Raw genomic sequence first — 19,490 nt, 5'->3', positions numbered from 1 at the left:
ACTTTAGAAAATGGTTTCAACTCCTTTTTTTTTCAATATTTTTTTAAATTCTGTATTCCGCTTGGTCATACACCTATTCAGTAATTAAATATTAAAATACAGGGAGGGTGAAATCCTGGCCCCCTTGAAATCAATTGGAAGTTTAGAAAAATCTAATGATACTAATGATTAGCAACTTTTTTAAAGTTCATGAGGAAGATCTGCTATATGAATTTCAAGCCTCCTCAAAGATTTTGACTAATAGTTAATAAAAATGCAGATCTTTTCAATTATACCAGATACGAAATACACAACATGAGCTTTGTCTATACTATCCTTCTACAATAATTGACTAATAGTTTAACTAACTTAATTAAAATCTTGTTGTACTGGGGATAAGTACAGGGATTGCTATTTCATGTAGACCATGTACAAATTCTAAATAAATTAGGCTTTATACTCTAGGAGAAACTGTTCAGTAAGTTTGGGCTTACATTTGCATTTCTTGATTTCACTGAAGTAACAATTTGTGTGTAATTAATTACTTTTTCTTCTTGTTGCTATTGTAGCTTCTAGCATCTACCAGACGGGACCAAGACAATATGCAAGCTGAGTTGAATCGTCTCCAGTCTGAAAATGATGCATCTAAAGAGGAAGTGAAAGAGGTGCTACAAGCTCTTGAGGAACTTGCTGTCAACTATGATCAGAAATCTCAGGAAGTAGAAGACAAAGCAAAGGAATATGAGCTGCTTAGTGAAGAACTTAATCAGAAATCGGTAGGAAATCAGGACATGGAATTGCTAAATGTCTGTAACATTTTTTTTTGTCATTAAGAAACATGTTTTTTCAACTGCTTACATACATTGTCTCTTTAAATGGCATTTTAATTGTTAAAACATGAGATTTAGATTTATCTCTTTCTGGTGTGGAATTGTAGCAGTTCTGATTTGATTATCAAAATCAAATTGTGGTAAATATTTAATGTGATATGTAAATTGCACAACAAATCATAATTAACTGGAAAGAGAGAAAATGCAATTTATATCTGCCACTCAGACTTCCCTTCTGGAGCCTTGGCTTGGAGTTGTCCTTTTGAGGAGTTATTCAATAGCTAATAATTTTGCACAATTTGCATTGGGAGGGGGATTTCAAAATCCTGTTAAGTCACTGTAGCAACAGGATCTACTGTCAGTTCCATTGCCTGAAATAAACAGAGGTAAGTGTTGATTCCCAACACATTAATACAATAGGGAATTTAAATGTATCACCCCTCAAAACCTACCAGCAGTTAAGGGTGGAAAGTAGGCAGTAACTGTATTAATGAGAGAAGTGTCTGCCTGCCTTGCACTCTTGTTGTCCAAGTCTTTCATTTTGTGGATCTGTTCTGTTGTAGTCCAGGTGTTAGCGATATATGACCAACCAGGAGGTGGAGAAAGATTCTGCTCTATACTTTCTTCTATTTGAGCTGCTTCAGAAGTTCTAATATTTGTCAGGTTTTGAATTCATCAAAAAAATTACTTAATCCTCTTTCCTGTGGATTCTTTCAATACTTTAAACTATTATCCAGGTAAAATATTTTTTTTGTTGATTCATTTTCCAGAACTACTCTGTTTTTAGGAATTTTGCCCTTGTTTACATCACACCAGTAACACATAGTTTTCTTTGTGTTGAGTGCTTACATCAAAATCATATGGTTTCATACAGGCAACATACAGATGTTTCCATTTGCTTTATTACCAATTAGTTGCAGAGTGAGTTAATTAAAAAGTATTTTGTGATATCAAACTAGATCTTCGCTTGAATGAAAATTTTTAGATCTGAGAGTCAGCTGTACTCCAGCCTGGGGAATGTTATTTTCATTTCTTCCCTTTGCTGTGCTGACTATCTTTATTTACATTTCACTTTCTTGTTATGCCTGTGGGTCAGTAACTGGATATTAGCTTGAGGGATTTGTTTTAACTCTCTGCTGTGGTGACTAGATGTACATAAGAGACAGTATTTACTGACTGTCAGCAGCCTAAAGTTGTTTGGGCCTTCATTTGAAATAGCAATTAGTATTTGCCATCTATCCCTGATTTTTTTTTTAAAAGCCTTTAGCCTGATGGAGACTCTAGCCCTGTTGGAACAGACAAACTACTAATGCTGCTGCTGTCATAGAAATATTCAAAGTAACATTTTCTTCTAGCAGTTGGGAGTAATAAGGGGTTTGCTTGCTACAGCATGTACACATTTCTTGATAACTTTTTTTTTTGCCTTTTGTGTCTGCAAGGACAGTGCTACTTGGTATTCACTCATTGGTCTGTAAAACTAAAAAGCTTTTTCTGCACTTGATCTGCAGACATATTTTAAAAGCTCTGGATTGTATTTTTTTCCCAAACATTCTAGGTTGGGTGGATAGCAGATAGTTTAAGAACCAGAGTGCTGGTAAATTAGGATTATTTGACACTGGAATAATGGAGAATCACTTTCTTCTAACATCTTTTTGTAGGTGGACTTGAGTAGTACAAAAACCTTATAAATGAGCAATATAGAACAGGTACAAAAATATTTTTAAATTTGCACTTCTCCAAACAACCTACCCTCCATGGAATCCCTTGGAAGTCCCAGTAGTTAGCCTAAACTTTTGGACTCAGCAACAGGCCTATAGCAGCCCTCTTACCAGAGAATTTCTGCTAGTTTCAGTCTGCATTTAGAGGCTTAGCTTCTTTCTTATTGTAGTTTATGAAAACGTTTCTTGGGACTGGGATCCTCTGATCACTGGCTCCTCTTACATCAGTGTTAGGCTTTAAAACATTGCTGCGTATCTCCCAATGAAAAATTTTGATTTCAGTTATAAATTCTTTCTGTTTAAACAAGATTTTGACAGCTGGTATCCTGTTGTCAGTGACATGCCCAGAAGACACAGGCCCATTTGTGCCAAAGTTGGGATCACTGGCTTCAGGCCTCTGTTGATCACAGGTATAGTTGATATCAAACATATTCATCCCCATTTCACTGGAACATTATTGAGTGTCTGAAACTTGCCTTGATACAAGTGTATTATTTGCATTCCAAGTTTTGTTCTAATCTTAGTATTAGTAAAGCATTCCTTAGCAACAAGGATGGGCCTTGTTTTTGCTATTTCTAGTAAAAACGTAATCTCCTTGTGTGTAGCTTCCTTCTCTGCCTTTTTCCTTGAAGTAGTTTTTGCCAGAGCTTTTTAAGTGTGTACAGAGTGCAGTTTTAACATGCCTGTCATAGAACAGTATGATTTACATGTGGTGTTCTTCAGAAACATCCATGATTGGCTGTGAGATATGATAGCAATTGTTGCCATGATCCAGTGAACACACCTGAAAGCTCTTCTGGTGTCCTACATTTCTTTAGCCAGTCCTTTTAAAAAAACCAGTCTTAAAGACTTAAGTTATGGCACCAGTATAGAGTGTCAAATAAGTCCAATAGGGCAAGCACTGGTGTCATTACCATCACTTTAAAACACATAGCCGGATCCTGTGCACTAGTTTTACTGCTCTGTCAAGGCTTTGATTCATCCAATGCCTGAACTGCTTTATTGGGTAAGGTCACCTCTGTCCATCTTGACCTTTGAGAGTGGACCATGCTTGATTTGTACATACTCTGCTCTTAACTTCAGAGACCAAAAGCTTCTGGTCGCTTCAGGTTAGGTCTGATAGCTTTGACGGTGTTCCTGGTCTTTGCACTGAAGCAGTGGCCTCACAGCGCTAGTGATCAGTGTCCTCTACATCCTGGAATATCTGGACACATTGGCTTTGGTACCCATGCACTGAGTCTTGGAGCTATAAACACCGTTGTCTGGGCCACGTTGGTGGCCTGTTTGTAAACAGTGTTCAGTGCAGCCACTATGCTGCTTGTTATTACAGCATACTGCCATTTGTCTGGGATTAAGTGAACGCTTCTAGGGAACAGGAATATTAGAAATGTGCTTACTGTTCAGAAGGGTAAGAACTACCAGTTCTTCTTTGAGTGGTGTCCCCATGGATGCTGCACTGTAGGTTGGCAGCGCCTTTGCGTCTGGAGTTTACTACAGCACTATCTAAGGAGAAGACGAAAACGGGCTCTGCTAAGGGTGTTCCAGACCACATGCTGTAGAGAAGGAACTGAGGGGAGTCAGACTGCACAGCGCTATATATATTTCTCACTGTGTGAGGCAAGGGTGGTGCACATGTACGGTCCAACTGCCCTCAGTTCCTTCTCTACTGCCTGTGATCTGGCACACCCTTAGCAGAGCCTATTTTCATCTCCTCCTTTTCTTCCTTTTCCTGCTTCTCTCTCTTCTGGTTGGGATGCTATGCTTATGCCCAGTTCTCCCGGGTTTAAGAGATGTCTCCTGCGGGGCTGCCTTCCCAATAACAGACAGCCATGCAGAATGCATTCATTGCTTGGGAGAGGAACACATTCCTCAGAAGTGCTCCCACTGCCTTGATTTGAAACCTAGAATAAGGAAGGACAAGGATATCAGACTTAAATTGCTCCTGATAGAAAAGTCCCTTTGTCCAGCCTCCAATCCCGGCTCTCACTCCTCCCCGGAGAGGCCTTCATGATCGTCAAGATAGACTACCAACTGTCACTCTCCATGCTCATGTAAGAGTAAAACATCCTCTGACTGGGCTGACGGTAAGAAGAAAGCAGCCCCCTCTTCATCCTCAAGAATGCCACAAACCCAAAGAATGCCGTCCTTGGATAGATCCATAGCGTCAGAGGCCTGACCAGAGGCAGGGTGCCGCAAAGAAACTGAGTTCCTCAGCCTCTAAGACAAGCTTGAAAGACCATTCTAGGACACATCACCAGCTATCAATACCACCTTCCACTTGCAGTGACCGAAGCAAGCCCTCAACCTCATCTGTGGCTTCAAGACCCTTTGTGGCTCCGAAACAGCCAACAGCACCGATATCAGCACCAAGGAAGCCACCAGCACTGCCCAAGACCTCAGCACTGACCTCAACCGCTGCTATGCCATCAGCTCTGAAAAAAACTCTGGCGCCAACATCTGGTTATGCTAAAAAAAAACACACCATGGCACAGTGTATGACAGCAGCACGTATGATGCCATGTGCACCACAGGAGTTCAAATACTTATCAGACCTAAGAATATCTGATACTCTGGGGTGTCCACTCCTTAAATGAGACTTACCTCAGGTCTGTCACCTGAGTCAAGCTGTGCCTCACTCTGTCCGACGGGAACGGCTCCCCTCTTCTCAAGTGATGAAGAGGAGCAGGAGTACGCTGTATCTATTGCACCATCAACATCAGGGCAAATAACATTAGCCTTGCAAACATACTTTTCAACACCTCTGGGTATCCAATCCTGGAAAGGTCCTCCCTGGATGCAACCACGCATTCCCCTTCCATCGAACTGGCCGTTCTGGGACCCTTGGGCCATGTATGGGACTCAATTTGGTAACCCACCAGCACAGCAGATACAGCATCCTCTGTCTGTCCCATCTTCAACAATCTCATGACCTCCGTCTGTACAGTCTCCACAAGCACAAGAGGAAGAACCAGTGCAGTGCAGAACGAATACGTATCACCATACATCCCGCTCACAGATGCTTTCTTTGATTCACAGTGGGCAACAACCACTTTGAGTACTTTGGAAAAAGCATGCGGCGCTGCTGATAGGCCAAAAGGCAGCACTTTATACTAGAAGTGGTTGCGGCTCACTTAGGAATAACGATCTTCCCATATTTGGATGATTGCTTCCTCAAAGCTCCGAGGCCGAAGCACTCCAAGCAGTTCACATGATGTAAGTTTTCATAAGCTTAGGTCTCCTTATCAACCTCGAAAACTTCACCCTGACACCGGTGCAAACATTGGAATTAATTGATGCTTAGCTTGACATCATACAATCAAATGCATTTCTGCCACCTCACAGGTTCACAGCCATAACAGACTTGATCTCAAATACATGTGTGCCCCAGATTTCAGCACATACATGCCTCCAGTTCCTGGCAGCAACCACTTTCATTGTTAGACATGCAAGGTTACATATACAGACAAGGTCAGCTCCCAGACTACTGCACTGGGTGACCCCACAGAATGGGAAGGAGGTGAACATCCCACAGTGCTGAAGGAACAGGTCCAAGACTATTTAGAAAGATTGGACATACACAAGTCCATGGGGCCAGATGCAGTGCACCCGAGGGTGCTGAGGGAGTTGGCTGATGTGATTTCAGAGCCATTAGCTATTATCTTTGAAAGCTTGTGGCAATTGGGGGCGGTCCCTGATGACTGGAAAAAAGCAACTATAGTGCCAATCTTCAAGAAAGGGAAGAAAGATGATCCAGGGAACTACAGACTGGTCAGCCTCACCTCAGTCCCTGGAAAAATCATGGAGCAGGTCCTCAAGGAATCCATTTTAAGGCACTTAGAAGAGAGGAAGGTGATCAGGAACAGTCAACATGGATTCACCAAGGGAAAGTCATGCCTGACCAATCTGCTTTCTATGAAGAAGTGACTGGCTTTGTGGATGTGGGGAAAGCGGTGGACGTGATATACCTTGACTTTAGCAAAGCTTTTGTTACGGGGTCTCTCAGTATTCTTATCAGCAAGTTAAGGAAGTATGGGTTGGATGAATGGACTATAAAATGGATAGAGAACTGGCTAGAGCAGGGGTTCTCAACCGGTGGTACTCGGAGGACGGCTTGGTGGTACGCAAGGCGTACCCTGCTGCCGCCGCCGAATTCTCCCCCGCCGCCACCAAACCCCCCCCTCCGAAGACGCGTATCATCCCCCCCCCCCCCCCGCCGCCGAATATGCGTCTTCTACTGCCGCCGATTCCACCCCACCCCACCCTGCTGCCGCCGAAATTCCTTTCCGCTGCAGGGTTTATGCGGCGGGTGTCGGCTCGCACAGGCAACCCGGCCGGCTCCGCATGTCCCTGTGGTGTAAATCCTGCTGCCGAAATTTGTGCACCGGCGTTTAGGATTTGGCGGAGAATACTGCTCCCCCTTTTTTTTCTCGAGTACCACTCGGGTCAGGATTAGTGGTACTTGACCTGACCCGACTGGTACTGGGGAAAAAAAGGTTGAGAGCCCCTGGGCTAGAGCATAGGGCTCAATTAGTAGTGATCAATGGCTCCATGTCTAGCCGGCAGCCGGTCACAAGCAGAGTGCCCCGGGGTTGGTCCTGTGGCCGGTTTTGTTCAACATCTTCATTAATCATCTGGAGGATGGGGTAGATTGCACCCTCAGCAAGTTTGCAGATTACATTAAGCTAGGGGGAGTGGTAGATATCCCTGTCTTCCAGGGTAGGATACAGAGTGACCTAAACAAACTGGAGGATTGGGCCAAAAGAAATCTGATGAGGTTCAGTAAGAACAAGTGTAGAGTCCTGCACTTAGGACGGAAGAATCCCATGCACAGTTACAGACTGGGGACCGATGAGCTAGGCAGCAGTTCTGCAGAAAAGGACCTGGGGGTAACAGTGGATAAGAAGCTGGATATGAGTCAGCAGTGTGCCCTGGTTGCCAAGAAAGCTAATAGCATATTGGGCTGCATTAATAGGAGCATTGTCAGCAGATCACGGGAAGTGATTATTTCCCTCTATTTGGCATTGGTGAGGCCGCATTTGGAGTATTGTGTCCAGTTTTGGGCCCCCCACTACAAAAAGGATGTGGACAAGTTGGAGAGAGTCCAGCGGAGGGCAACAAAAATGATTAGGGGGCTGGAGTACAAGACTTATGAGGAGAGGCTGAGGGAACTGGGCTTGTTTAGTCTGCAGAAAGAGAAGAATGAGGGGGGATTTGACCGCAACCTTTAACTACCTGAAAGGGGGTTCCAGAGAGGATGGAGTTAGGCTGTTCTCAATGGTAGTAGATGACAGAACAAGGAGCAATGGTCTCAAGTTGCAGTGGAGGAGGTCTAGTTTGGATATTAGGATAAGGTTTTTCACTAGGAGGGTGGTGAAGCACTAGAATGGATTACCTCGGGAGGTGGTGGAACATCCATCTTTGGAAGTTTTTAAGCTGCGGCTTGACAAAGCCCTGGCTGGGATTATTTAGCTGAGGTTAGTCCTGCTTTGAGCAGGGGGTTGGACTAGATGACCTCCTGAGGTCCCTTCCAACTCTGATTCTATATGCGATGTTTCCAGGGCTGACGCCGCAGTCCCCTTTCTCGAACCCTCACCTACTGTAATTTTAACTCATCAATGTGTGTCTTGTCGGCTGGGGAGCACATTTGCTCGAACACAAGATACAAGGCAGGTGGACACCCACCAAATCCACTCATCACATCAACCTTTTAGAACTAAGAGTGATTCGCAACCTCTGTCGATGTTTCTTACTGCTCCTCAAACATCAGACGATACGAGTGATGACAGACAAACTCGCCTGCATATACTATATCGACAGGCAGGGAGGAGCCAGATCCCATTCTCTGTGTTTGGAAGCAATCAAGTTATGGAACTTTTGTGTCCACAACATCATCTCTGTTTCAGCTGCATACCTCCCTGGGCATCAGAACATCACGGTGGACACATTGAGCAGGACCTTTTCTCACGAACACAAATGGGAACAAAACATGAGAGCACTCAACCCATATTCCATCAATGGGGCCATCCTACCATAGACCTGTTTGCCACCCAATAGAACACTCGTTGTCCCCAGTTTTGCTCCAGAGCAGCTCTGGGACGAGGATCAATGGGGGATGCTTTTCTCATGACTTGGAATGGACCACTACTATATGAATTCTCCCCTTTTCCTCTCCTGTTCAGTCTTACGCAAAATACAAGAAGACCGATCTTACATCATACTAATAGTCCCAACGTGTCCTCGATAAGTATGGTACACCTATCTGCTTCATATGACACTATGCTGACCTATCAACCTTCCTCCGGCGTCATGGCTCCTTTTAGAGGACACTGGACATGTTCTTCCCCCCCAGCCCACAAACATTCCATCTGCAAGTGTGGCTCCTTGGTTTAGGCATCAGGAAGTAGCCTGCTCTGATCCAGTAAAATGCATATTACATAGCAGACATGACACCACTAGACGCACGTACACATAAATGGAATAGATTCCAGCATTGGTGTGCCCATAGGCAAATCAAGGCATCTCACACTGTTACCACTCATTCTGGACTACCTCCTCCAACTCAAACAGGGTGGACTAGCCAACAGCTCAGTTAGAGTACATCTGCTGCTATCACTATTTTTCACCATCCCGTTGTACCAGGATAACTGTTTTTGCCCGTGGGAGTGTTCTCTGCTGTCTGGGGAAGATATCCCAGATGCACTTTCTCACCAATATTTCTGGAACCAATGTCAGGGAAGACATAGGTTCAGTGAGTCAACCTCCTAATGGCCAAGACACACACAGTATATCAGCCTGGTAGGATTGGCCAGTGCCAGGGCTATCAGCTTTAGAATCTGGCCAGAACTGTTTACACAGAACCAAAGCACTTCTCTTTATCCAGCACAGGATCTTTTGCCTTCCATTATGGCTTCTGAGGCATTTAGAACCATCTTTCTGTTTCTATTCTCTAATATTCTGGCTGCTTAGATGGAATCTACAAGGACATACAACTACAAGTAAAGGTGTTTAATCTTGTGCAGAAAAGACCCATATATTCTTTTACATTGTTAATCTAATCTCTTAGTAATAAGACTCAACTTGATAGGTTCCACCCCCTAAATTAAATAATTTTGGGGACTGCTGTTACTGTATGTGGCAGTTTTGGAAAACATAGACTATAGATCAGTAATGTCAAACTCGTTCTGTGCAGCAGGCTGAATTCCATTTTATATGGTTGTCTATGGTTTGTGGTAAAAATTTAGCTTCTCTCAGAGGAATTTATGCTTTTGGTGGGAGTAACTTCACAATGGAGTATGGCCTTCATGAAGTAGCTAAACTTGTAGTTATCTGTTACTTTGTTCAGTACCTTGTCACATTCGGCATGACTCAATTCATAAACTGAACAATAGAACTGTTACTACTTATAAAATACCTTTAAGACCACTGCTGTTTCAGCCATTTGTGCCTCTTCTAAACCCATTCTCATTTTTTAAAATCCTCTTTCCTGTCTCCCTGTGCACTGTATTCTTCCTTCCCTGTAACTCCCTACTCCCACTCTTGTGGGCTTCACTCCATTCCCTTCTCTATTCCATCTGCTAAAATGATCATCAATGAAATAGTTGGCATTTTAAAGTGATGTTGTTCAGCCTTAGAGTTTAACACCCTAATGAGATGGGGGGAGGTGAGAGGAACACATAATTCTGTCTCATTGTTTCAGGCTGTTGGGAGACTCATGACAACACTATGACTTGCACTAGGTTTTTTTTTTTTTTTTTTTTTTTTTAAGGTTTACTTGCATCTATGAGGGCTAGAAACTTTGTAAACTGAATTCATTCATTCTGTCGAATGTGAATATACCATTTAGGCAACAAAAATACATTGAGTAGACTAGAGTTGACTAGATCCAGCCCCCAGGACAAGTATGTAGCACAGTATTGCTAATGACATGCGTTAAAAAGAAATTGGCTTAAATAGTTTTAAAAAAAATTTTCATTGCCTTTTGATATTAAAGTATTTAGGTATATTTACATTTTCCAGCTTTTTATCTGCAATCATGAGGGCTTCAAGGAAACTCCAAAATCCAAATAGATGTCAACATTTCTAATATCTTTGTCAAAACTTAATCCATTGAGAAGTAGTCTTTTGACAGAAGTTTCTGATGCTGGACCTAAAGGTGTTTTAGGTGATTTTATCAAAATGAAGGTTGGAGAACAACAGAGTAGTATGTTCTGTTTTGTAGCTGATGTTGGTATGAGGTGGCCTCTTCAATTTAAATCTAACCCCAGATTTGGAGTTAGCTGTTGGTTAAATATGGATGGGCTGATCCTCAGTCTGTGTAAATTGTCAGACCTTCATAGTGAATGTCTGCTCTAGAATAAGTGACACTGCACAAAAAGACACCTTAGACATTTCTCCCACAACCATATCTGTTCAAAAAGCTCTACTTTGCAGGCAGGGATGGACTGACATTGATTTGATCGGCTTCTGTGCAGCAGACTGCAGATAAACATCTAAATTGCCTGTCCCACCAGCAAAACATACATAGTGATGATTGTGTCTTGCTATGAAAGAAAGCAGATAAGGGTGGGTCACATTTTAAAGTTTTAAAGAGAAACCTCTGTGCTGTCACATATGGGTAGGTATAACCATAAATGATATTCTTGGGTGTTGGCAGAATTGTTACTGCAGAGTTGCAGGATTATATATCATGCTGTAGGGCTTTGTGTCTTTCAGAGAAGAACTCTAGGAGTTTTGGTGAATTAATGTTAGTTGCTGAAACTTTTGTTTTGCCTATTATGTTACTCTACAGTGCTTGCAGGTTTTAAAACAGGGTAGTTACCGGAGTGGGGCACTTCAACGGATGGACAAGATTTTGCTAATATCTAAATAAAAACTAGGGTTTTACAGGTTGCTGGATGAAAAACAAACAAATAAAAATCCCATGTAAAGATTTAAATAGATAACATCTAATTTTACACCTTTGTCCCTTGTTCTAGGTAACTTTAACCAGTATAGATGCAGAGCTGCAGAAACTTAAAGAAATGACCAACCACCAGAAAAAACGGGCAACAGAGATGATGGCTTCCTTATTGAAAGATCTTGCAGAAATAGGAATTGCAGTAGGAAATAATGATGTGAAGGTAAAGAGAAGCTGTGTCACAAATGTATAAAAATGATAAATTCATTCATGTTTAAATCTTTTCATCGTAGTAAAGATGTAATAACTAGGGAAATTTATACCACATGTAACCATACAAATGTCTTCCTGTAAGGTTGTGGGAGAGGGTAAAGAGAACCCAAATATTAGTATTTGCCTTTTACTGCTTATATGGTGTTTACATCTGACTTTTATTTATAATAAGGTATAGCATACAAAGTCCCAGAACAGCTTAGTCTAACTATGTAAATATAGTACAAACATTCCTCAACTTAATTTGAGTCACTTTAGTCCACACCATTAAATCACCGGATGTAATTTGACACAATTGCTTAGGAAAGGCCCAGCACTGACCTAGAATGGCACTTTTTATTTCTAGAATAGCTGTTCCCTCCAGGGTAATTGAGTTAACTAATAAGCAATGTATAGAAGATACTACAGCTGCCTGTACCTTTGCTGGGGATGTAAGACTACTTCATTTTCCACTTCAGACAGTTTATTTTCAGATTCTCAAAGATTTTCACTTGGAAAATTCCTAGATAGACTAACAAACTACTTTGAAGAGTTTGTTGCTGACCTGAAAACACATGCAGTGACCTACAACTTGGTCAGAATTTCATGAGGAAAAGAAATGAGCATGACTTATACTAGTTCTTCGTGTTGGGAAGCAGGAGGCGTTAAGTTATGTGCGAATTTTATTTAAACCTGTAAAATAAAAATGAAAAACAGTAATAGCTGTGGCTACCATAAACATGATCTGGAATTGAATAGCAGTGCAATGACCATGTATTAGGCATTTCTGTTTTCTGACTGCATTTTGAGCTGCCACATCCCGGTTTGTAATTCTAAAGATAGTGAACATTTTTATCACTTAAACCTCTCAAATTTTGAATTTCTCTTTCAGCAGCCTGAAGGAACTGGCATGATAGATGAAGAATTCACAGTTGCAAGACTGTACCTTAGCAAAATGAAATCAGAAGTGAAAACAATGGTAAAACGCTGCAAGCAGTTAGAAAGCACTCAATCGGAAAGCAATAAAAAAATGGAAGAAAACGAAAAAGAGCTGGCTGCTTGTCAGCTTCTTATCTCTCAGGTAAAATGTTGCATTACTATAGCTTTGCTGATTCAAGTCACTTTTGAAACATGATTCAACAGTAGCTAGGTTGCACTTGCTTAACCTATAGCTTACAGTTTTGAAAATAGAGGGACAAGGTGAATGAGATAATATCTTTTATTGAATCAACTTCTGCTGGTGGACGAGACAAGCTTTTGAGCTTACACAGCTCTTCTTCAGGTCAGATTTTGACAATAGTAATTCAGAGGTTTTGATCTCAACTTCTTTTTGCAGAACAAGTGGAAAGTCAAACACTTGTTTCGTCAAACGTTCTTAGGGTAGTCATCAACCTGTTTTTAATATCAGCAATACACTAAAGTGTTAAGATTATTTATTAAAAAAATCTCTTCGCTTCTGATACAAAGTGCACTGGGAACTACAGGCACCAATGGTAGTTACCACAGTAAGCATTAGAACACAGTTCAGTGGTTTAGGATCTCTTAAAACCCCAGTATAGGTCCATAGATCCTAAATCTCAATTTTCATAATTTTATATTTAACACTGAAACAACTTTTTATACTAGGTTAATGTTACATATATGAGTGGCTGACATTCTTTTTACTCTTGGAGCAGTGTTGCACACAATAACAATTTCTCAGCATGTGCAAAAGCAGTCACTTTTTCAGAAGCACTCTGCCCATCAGAGGAGACAGCCAGTTTAAACACAATAGCTCCCAGAAAAGAGGAAGGGAGGTGAGGCATCAGGATGTACATGGTAGGGGGATTAGCAAAGTAGAACTGCGTAGTGGATTGAAGTTTCATTCTAATAGTGTGACACTTCTTCTAAATGTGCTGAAACATTTTAGGACTTCCACTCCATTTCAAATTTGTTACATCTAAAATCGCTAAATTAAATTACTTTTATATCTATTAGCTTTAATCTCTATAATACAAATGTTTAAAAAAAGCGTATCATTGACTTTTTTTGAGCTTTTCAGTTTTCAAATTAGCTATCCATAAGTAATAATCCAGCTGTTCTCCTAATTCTTTTCTCTGTGCACCTACATGCTTTTATCTCCATCCAGAAATACAACTAAATAGAGCCTCCACATTTGGTACATCTTTTTGATACCTAGGAGGCTACACACTATAAGATACACATTTATTTACTATAAACTTAATATTTTCAGATTCTTAATTCTACCTTTTTAGTATATTAGAAAATGGTGAAAGAAATATTAATTACCTTTTTGCTCATGATTTGTGTCAAGCTGCATTAGGATGGTAACTGCAATTTAATTAAACACAAAATAGCATATAACATTTATTTTTATTAAAAAAAAAAAAAAAAAACCTTAAGTGTTTTGGATACATAACTTCTCTTATAAAAACAGGTTTCCAATTTACAATTAAGTGCTTTATTAAAGGAACAGAGATTAACAGTAGTCAGTGAATTAAATTTGTTTCAGATCTGCTGTGAATTTTTCAAATATGCCTAAGTAAAAGTGACTGGAGCTTAAATTCCTACTCACCTAAGTCTCTTGAAATGAAACAATAGTCTTCTAAGTCACTTAGGCTGTCCTTCAGACTTTTAAAACAGTAGAACTCACCCCCTCCCTCCTCATTTTTTTCATAGACTGAAAGAGAAAAAAAAGTTTGGTTTTTTTCCCCAACTACCAATTTCTTAATTTTGAATTAATCCAAATGAAAAAATGACTCTTTGTGCCTGCAGAAGAAGCTAGTGCTCTCAAAAGCTGGGTTCAATAGTCTCTGGTTCTAGAGACTTCCACCAGTTCATTGGTGCTTCTTCCTTTAAAATGTCACCAGCAAACATGTCCTGCTTGAATGGTTCACCTCCGATTCTGAAATTTATTAGAGTTGGCATGATGGATAGGTGATTATTAGATAGCCATGTTACAGCAGCATCTTCTCCAGCACTTAGGTATCTACCTTGGTACTTTTGGGTTGAGAATATTGGCACGAAGATGAGGTGGCATATGTGCTTGATCCATCTACTACTTTACTTCCTGCAATTTAACTTTGCTATTGGGTATTTCTTTGTTCAGTGTCTCTTGAAGTACACTTCCAAATTTCAACAGCATCAGCAATACAGGAGCAATATTTCTGCAGTTTGTCCAAAGCCATGGAAATAAATTACAGTGTATTCAGGATATCTTCATTTCTGTTAAATCCATACTTTGGCTTAGATGGTTCTATTTGTTTTGTCACAATTTTCTTTCCAAATTGTCATCAGAATAGGTTAGTTCTTAATAAATAGCTCAAAACAGTCAACACTGAATTCCATCAGACATCTTGGAGAAAGAATTAGTTTGGGATCCTCCTGCTCTCTTCAGTGAAGCTGAAGCTAAATGGTTGTTACGGAAGTATTTTGCAGTTCGAACATTTTCCTTTATTCCTGAGGTTGTATTTATGCCTTTGGCTAAAAGGGGTATAACTTGGCCTCCCAGTTATCAGTTTCAGGTTCCCTTCATTATCTTCTTCTAGATTTCTTTCCATCTTTGCTCCATGTGCAGCCTTGCCTCTGACAAAGCTATGCACTTGACACTTGAATTTTTGTTCAGTTTGTTATAGCTTTTACTGCTGCTCCTTTTAAGTATTCTGATGTATAGGTATATACTGATTGTATTAGTTGTTTCTGTGAGAGAGACAACCACATCTTGCCACATATTACTGGATCATTGTGTGCATGGCTTCCTCCATCAGGACTCTGATTAACACATTTCTTGTCAATGTTTTTTTTGCACGCTGTTCAATTTCCTTTTCACACACTGTATCTAGCAACTTTCCAGTAATGTCTGCTCTGCTGGATTGAGTATAGCCTGGTCATAATAATTGAACCATGTCAATAAAATGTTTGTTCTGAACAAGACAAAAGGGGAGAACTTGTTGCATAAATGGACCAAGCAATCTTTTCATTTATGGAGTCTTGCTGGAATATGCTGGTCCTGATTATAAATTCTTCCATGATTTACTAGATGACAAAGAAACTTTTTTTTTTTTTTTTTTTTTTTTTTTTTTTTTAAATACAGGTAACTTATTGTCTGTCTGTTTTTAGTTGCAGCACTGCTGGTGGTAGCAGCAGATGACTCTGAAGCTGTAGACATTGCAGATGGATGTTCATAACCCTTTATATCTAAGCTGGGCCCTGAAACAAAATGGATTAAAAAAAAAAAAAAAAAAAAGCCATACTCACTTAGTATTGCAGTGCACTGAGATTGTAAATTGATTCTTTTTAGTGCAGCAGTTTGTACCACTGTCTAAATGATATAACTTATTTTAAACCCAGTTTTCTAGGGAAAATAATTAATAAATCATAAGAATTAACTAAATCTATTTAAACCTTATTTTCTAGCAACATACCAAACAGCTTGGGGACATTTTTTAAAATGTTAAAATTAATAAATGCCTAAAAACTTCACTATTAAGCAGGAAATCTTCACCTAGGATGTTTGATTGTTAGCAATATACATTTCAGAAGTCCAGCAGTTAAAGTAAAAATGTCCATAAGAATGGTGCAAAAATAAGTTGACTAACCAGTTGGTCCAAATTATTTCAGACATGTCCACGTAATCATCTTCAAAATCATTGTATTCTGGGGAGCATTTTTCATAATGTTTCATTCTGACAACCAGGTCTTGCTTCTCTTTGTTGCACTATTTACATTTGGCACATTCTTTTTAAACTCAGAGGCACAGGAATTTCTTCAAAATATTCCCAAACTTGGCTTTTTTTATGACCTGTGGCCATGGCAGTTTTTTCCTCCTGTGTCCAGATGTTGAAGTCAACACTAGAAGCTGCAGTGAAATGACTGCTGTCCCTTCTTCACATAGTGTCCTGCTTTGATACCAGTGTTGCTCCTTTCTGGTTGCATACGCTGCTTCTTTTCCCTTGTTACATAACTCCCCCCATCGCTAACCCCAGAAAAACAAAAGGACTAACAACAATCCAGGACTGTTGCTAGTGTAACCCACATGCCTTTTGCCCTTCAGTATTTTATTTATTTAGACACAGAGGCAAGCAGTTGAGAAATAATGGATTTCTATTTAACTGTCTGTGTATACATGCAAGGAGACAGAGCAAGGTCATTTATTTGAAGTGTCCAGAATCTTCCAGAAGCAAGGGCTGGTAGTTACTGGGCAGATCAGTGTTTTTCCATGAGCTGGAGAGTAAATTTCTGGGGTAGGTGGAATCATGAATATTCATAATTTCATAACTGAGTCAATCACAGCTCAGGTAGAGAGAAGCTATAAAATAGGAGCATGAGAGCACTCTGGTGAGCTTAGTGGATGATCCTAATGGGATGCATGATGGTGTCTCCTGAGGGAGGCCAGGTTCCAATGCCTGGGATTAGTTTGCCAGTCTCGCACCCAGTAGCACAGCCCTTGGGTCCCCCACAGGTTCAGGCCCTTAAAACAGTATATGATGTATTATGCCATATTTATTACGTTTTACCTCAAAAGCTAGATATTTTTCCCCTGACTGTCTTTATGGAGAAAAGCAGCCTTTAACTCAGTTTTTGATAGAGGCTCATAGATTCAGCATATTTTTTATTTAAATGTTTTAAGAGATTATAATTTTATAATAAGCCATATCAAATCTTGTATTAGATTCAGATTTCACTGTAAACAGGTTTATTTTAAAATACACATTTATTATTTAAATAACAATACAAAATATTTAAATTTTAAAACATCATTTTTAACATTTTTCCCCCCTTCTGATGTGCAAGGACAAAAATGTATGGCTTGCCTTTCTCTCATTCCATTGATGTATTTGCCTGTGAGCAGAGGGTTTTTGAAGTATTCTGTTAGTGTGTACAAGGCATAATGTGGGCGTCTTGATCCTGAATTGGATCAAGCCTTCCTTTTTGTAGGAAAAGAGAATATTTGAATGCATTTGGTTCTGAGATTAGGCTTTTTTTGCCTTTTAAAATTTTTCATATTTTAAAAGTCTTGAATGAAACTTCATTTATATATACCTAGTTTAAATGTAAATTAATCTCATTTTCATTCTGAAAGCATGAAGCCAAGATCAAGTCACTGACAGAGTATCTTCAGAATGTGGAACAGAAAAAGAGGCAACTGGAAGAATCTGTGGATTCCCTTAATGAAGAACTAGTCCAGCTTCGGGCACAGGGTATGAATTATTCTTTATATTTAAATATGTAACTATTAATGTGACATAGGCAGTATGCCATAACTGGTATCGTGGAAGATATGTGATTAGTGCTTGTCTGTTACAGGGCCGTCCTCTCCGGCCCGGTTGCTGGAGCCCTTCCTTGGGTCCAGACTCCGGGGAAGGCCACAGCGCCTTCCTAAAGGGGGAACAGTTAGTCCTCTTGTGGGGGGTCTTAACCCGGCCCTCAGGCAGGGCAGGCGAGCAATTAGTCAATTGCTCTGACCCTTAGGCAGGGCGAGCAAGCAGTGGGTCCGCTCTCGGGAGCGGTAGGGAGGAGGAGGCTCTCCCGGAGTGGTTAGGGAGGGGGATGCAGTCCCACCCGTCTCCAGCCCAGGGCCCTAGTAGTGGCAAAGGCATTGCCACTCAGTCAGGGGGCTCCCGCCGCAACACGCCGACAGGGCTTGCCCCTGTCCCAGCCATTGACTGTGACTGTCCCTGGGCCACTTCCTCCCCATAACCCCAGGTACCTGGCTCGTCAGGGTCCTCGGGGTTGCTGAGGTGCTCAGTCTGGGGTAGGCCCGCCAGTCCCTCCTTGTCCACAGGTGGCAAGGCAGGGAGCTCCTCTGTGAGGGGCAGCTCCTCTAGGTCACAGGGATCGGGGGATGGCTCGGCCTTAGGCAGCTCGTCCAGGTCCTGTCCCATCTCTGGAGGCTCGGCGTCCGGCAGCTCCTCCAGGTCTCGTCCGGCTCGGGATATCTCCCACCCGGGTTGCTCAGGGGTCTCGGTCCAGTCCCGGGGTTCTGGTCGCTCGGTCCAGTCCCTCTGGCCAGGTGGCCTGGTCCAGCTTCGTGAAGGCCCTACCCAGTCTTCAGGCCCGGGTCGGTCCGGGAGGCAACCTTCCCTGGTATCAGCTCGGCTCCACTCCGGCCTAGGCCTCAGCCGGCAGGGTAGTACATCTGCCTCTGGCGGCAGTCTCTCCCAGACTGAGCTCTGGGGCTTGTCTTTTATATTGTCCCTTCCTGTAGGGGCTCTGCCCCGCTGTCGCCGATTGTGCAGGCCGGGCGGTCCTATCACTGCCTGTCCTTTTGGTTGCCGGGCAGACTGGCCTGCTGGCCCTATCACAGCCCGGCCTTTCTGTTGCTGAGCAGACTTGTCTGGGCCTGTTTCTGTCCAGCCAGGCATCTGTGGCCCTTCCTTGTGTCCAGACTCCGGGGAAGGCCACAGCGCCTTCCTACATTGTCCTATCTACATAGAATTCTAATGCTATATAATGTGTAATTTAGAAGTATTAGAAAACAAACTAAAACATCTAGAGATAAGTTTCTCCAAATACAGCATCTGAAAGAAGCATTCAGAACAGGGTTAAGATACAGATATAAGATTGCACCTTAATTTATCTACATATGAAAAATTTCATGCAATCTCTTTCAAGGTTTAAAATGAAAGAGGGTAAGTGTTAATCTGACAGTCTTGCCTACAATTGACTAGGCTCTGTAACTGAAAACTTTTTTTTTCCTCATTAGAAAAAGTCCACGAAATGGAGAAGGAGCACTTAAATAAAGTCCAAACTGCAAACGAAGTCAAGGCGAGTTAATATATTTTGCTGTTCCTTAATAGTTTACAACTTAAAAGT

The 19,490-nt window shown here is 41.3% G+C and overlaps 1 protein-coding gene across 2 annotated transcripts in view; it reads left to right on the top strand.

The window, feature by feature from the left end:
• KIF5B (kinesin family member 5B) overlaps positions 1–19,490 on the top strand; it is a 75,982-nt gene that overhangs the window by 42,636 nt on the left and 13,856 nt on the right. For both annotated transcript variants that reach the window (XM_067542607.1, XM_067542608.1), the window contains exons 14-18: positions 549–755; positions 11,503–11,646; positions 12,568–12,756; positions 17,758–17,875; positions 19,381–19,442. In XM_067542607.1, the coding sequence (XP_067398708.1) occupies positions 549–755; positions 11,503–11,646; positions 12,568–12,756; positions 17,758–17,875; positions 19,381–19,442 (720 nt within the window). The remainder of the gene's footprint in view (positions 1–548; positions 756–11,502; positions 11,647–12,567; positions 12,757–17,757; positions 17,876–19,380; positions 19,443–19,490) is intronic.

Source organism: Emydura macquarii, unplaced genomic scaffold, assembly GCF_026122565.2.
Source record: "Emydura macquarii macquarii isolate MOO-44397 ecotype Brisbane River unplaced genomic scaffold, CSIRO-AGI_Emac_v2 contig_719, whole genome shotgun sequence".
NCBI classification, from domain to species: Eukaryota; Metazoa; Chordata; order Testudines; family Chelidae; genus Emydura; species Emydura macquarii.
Note: the sequence above shows the minus strand (reverse complement) of the source record. Positions and strands in the feature narration are given on the sequence as shown.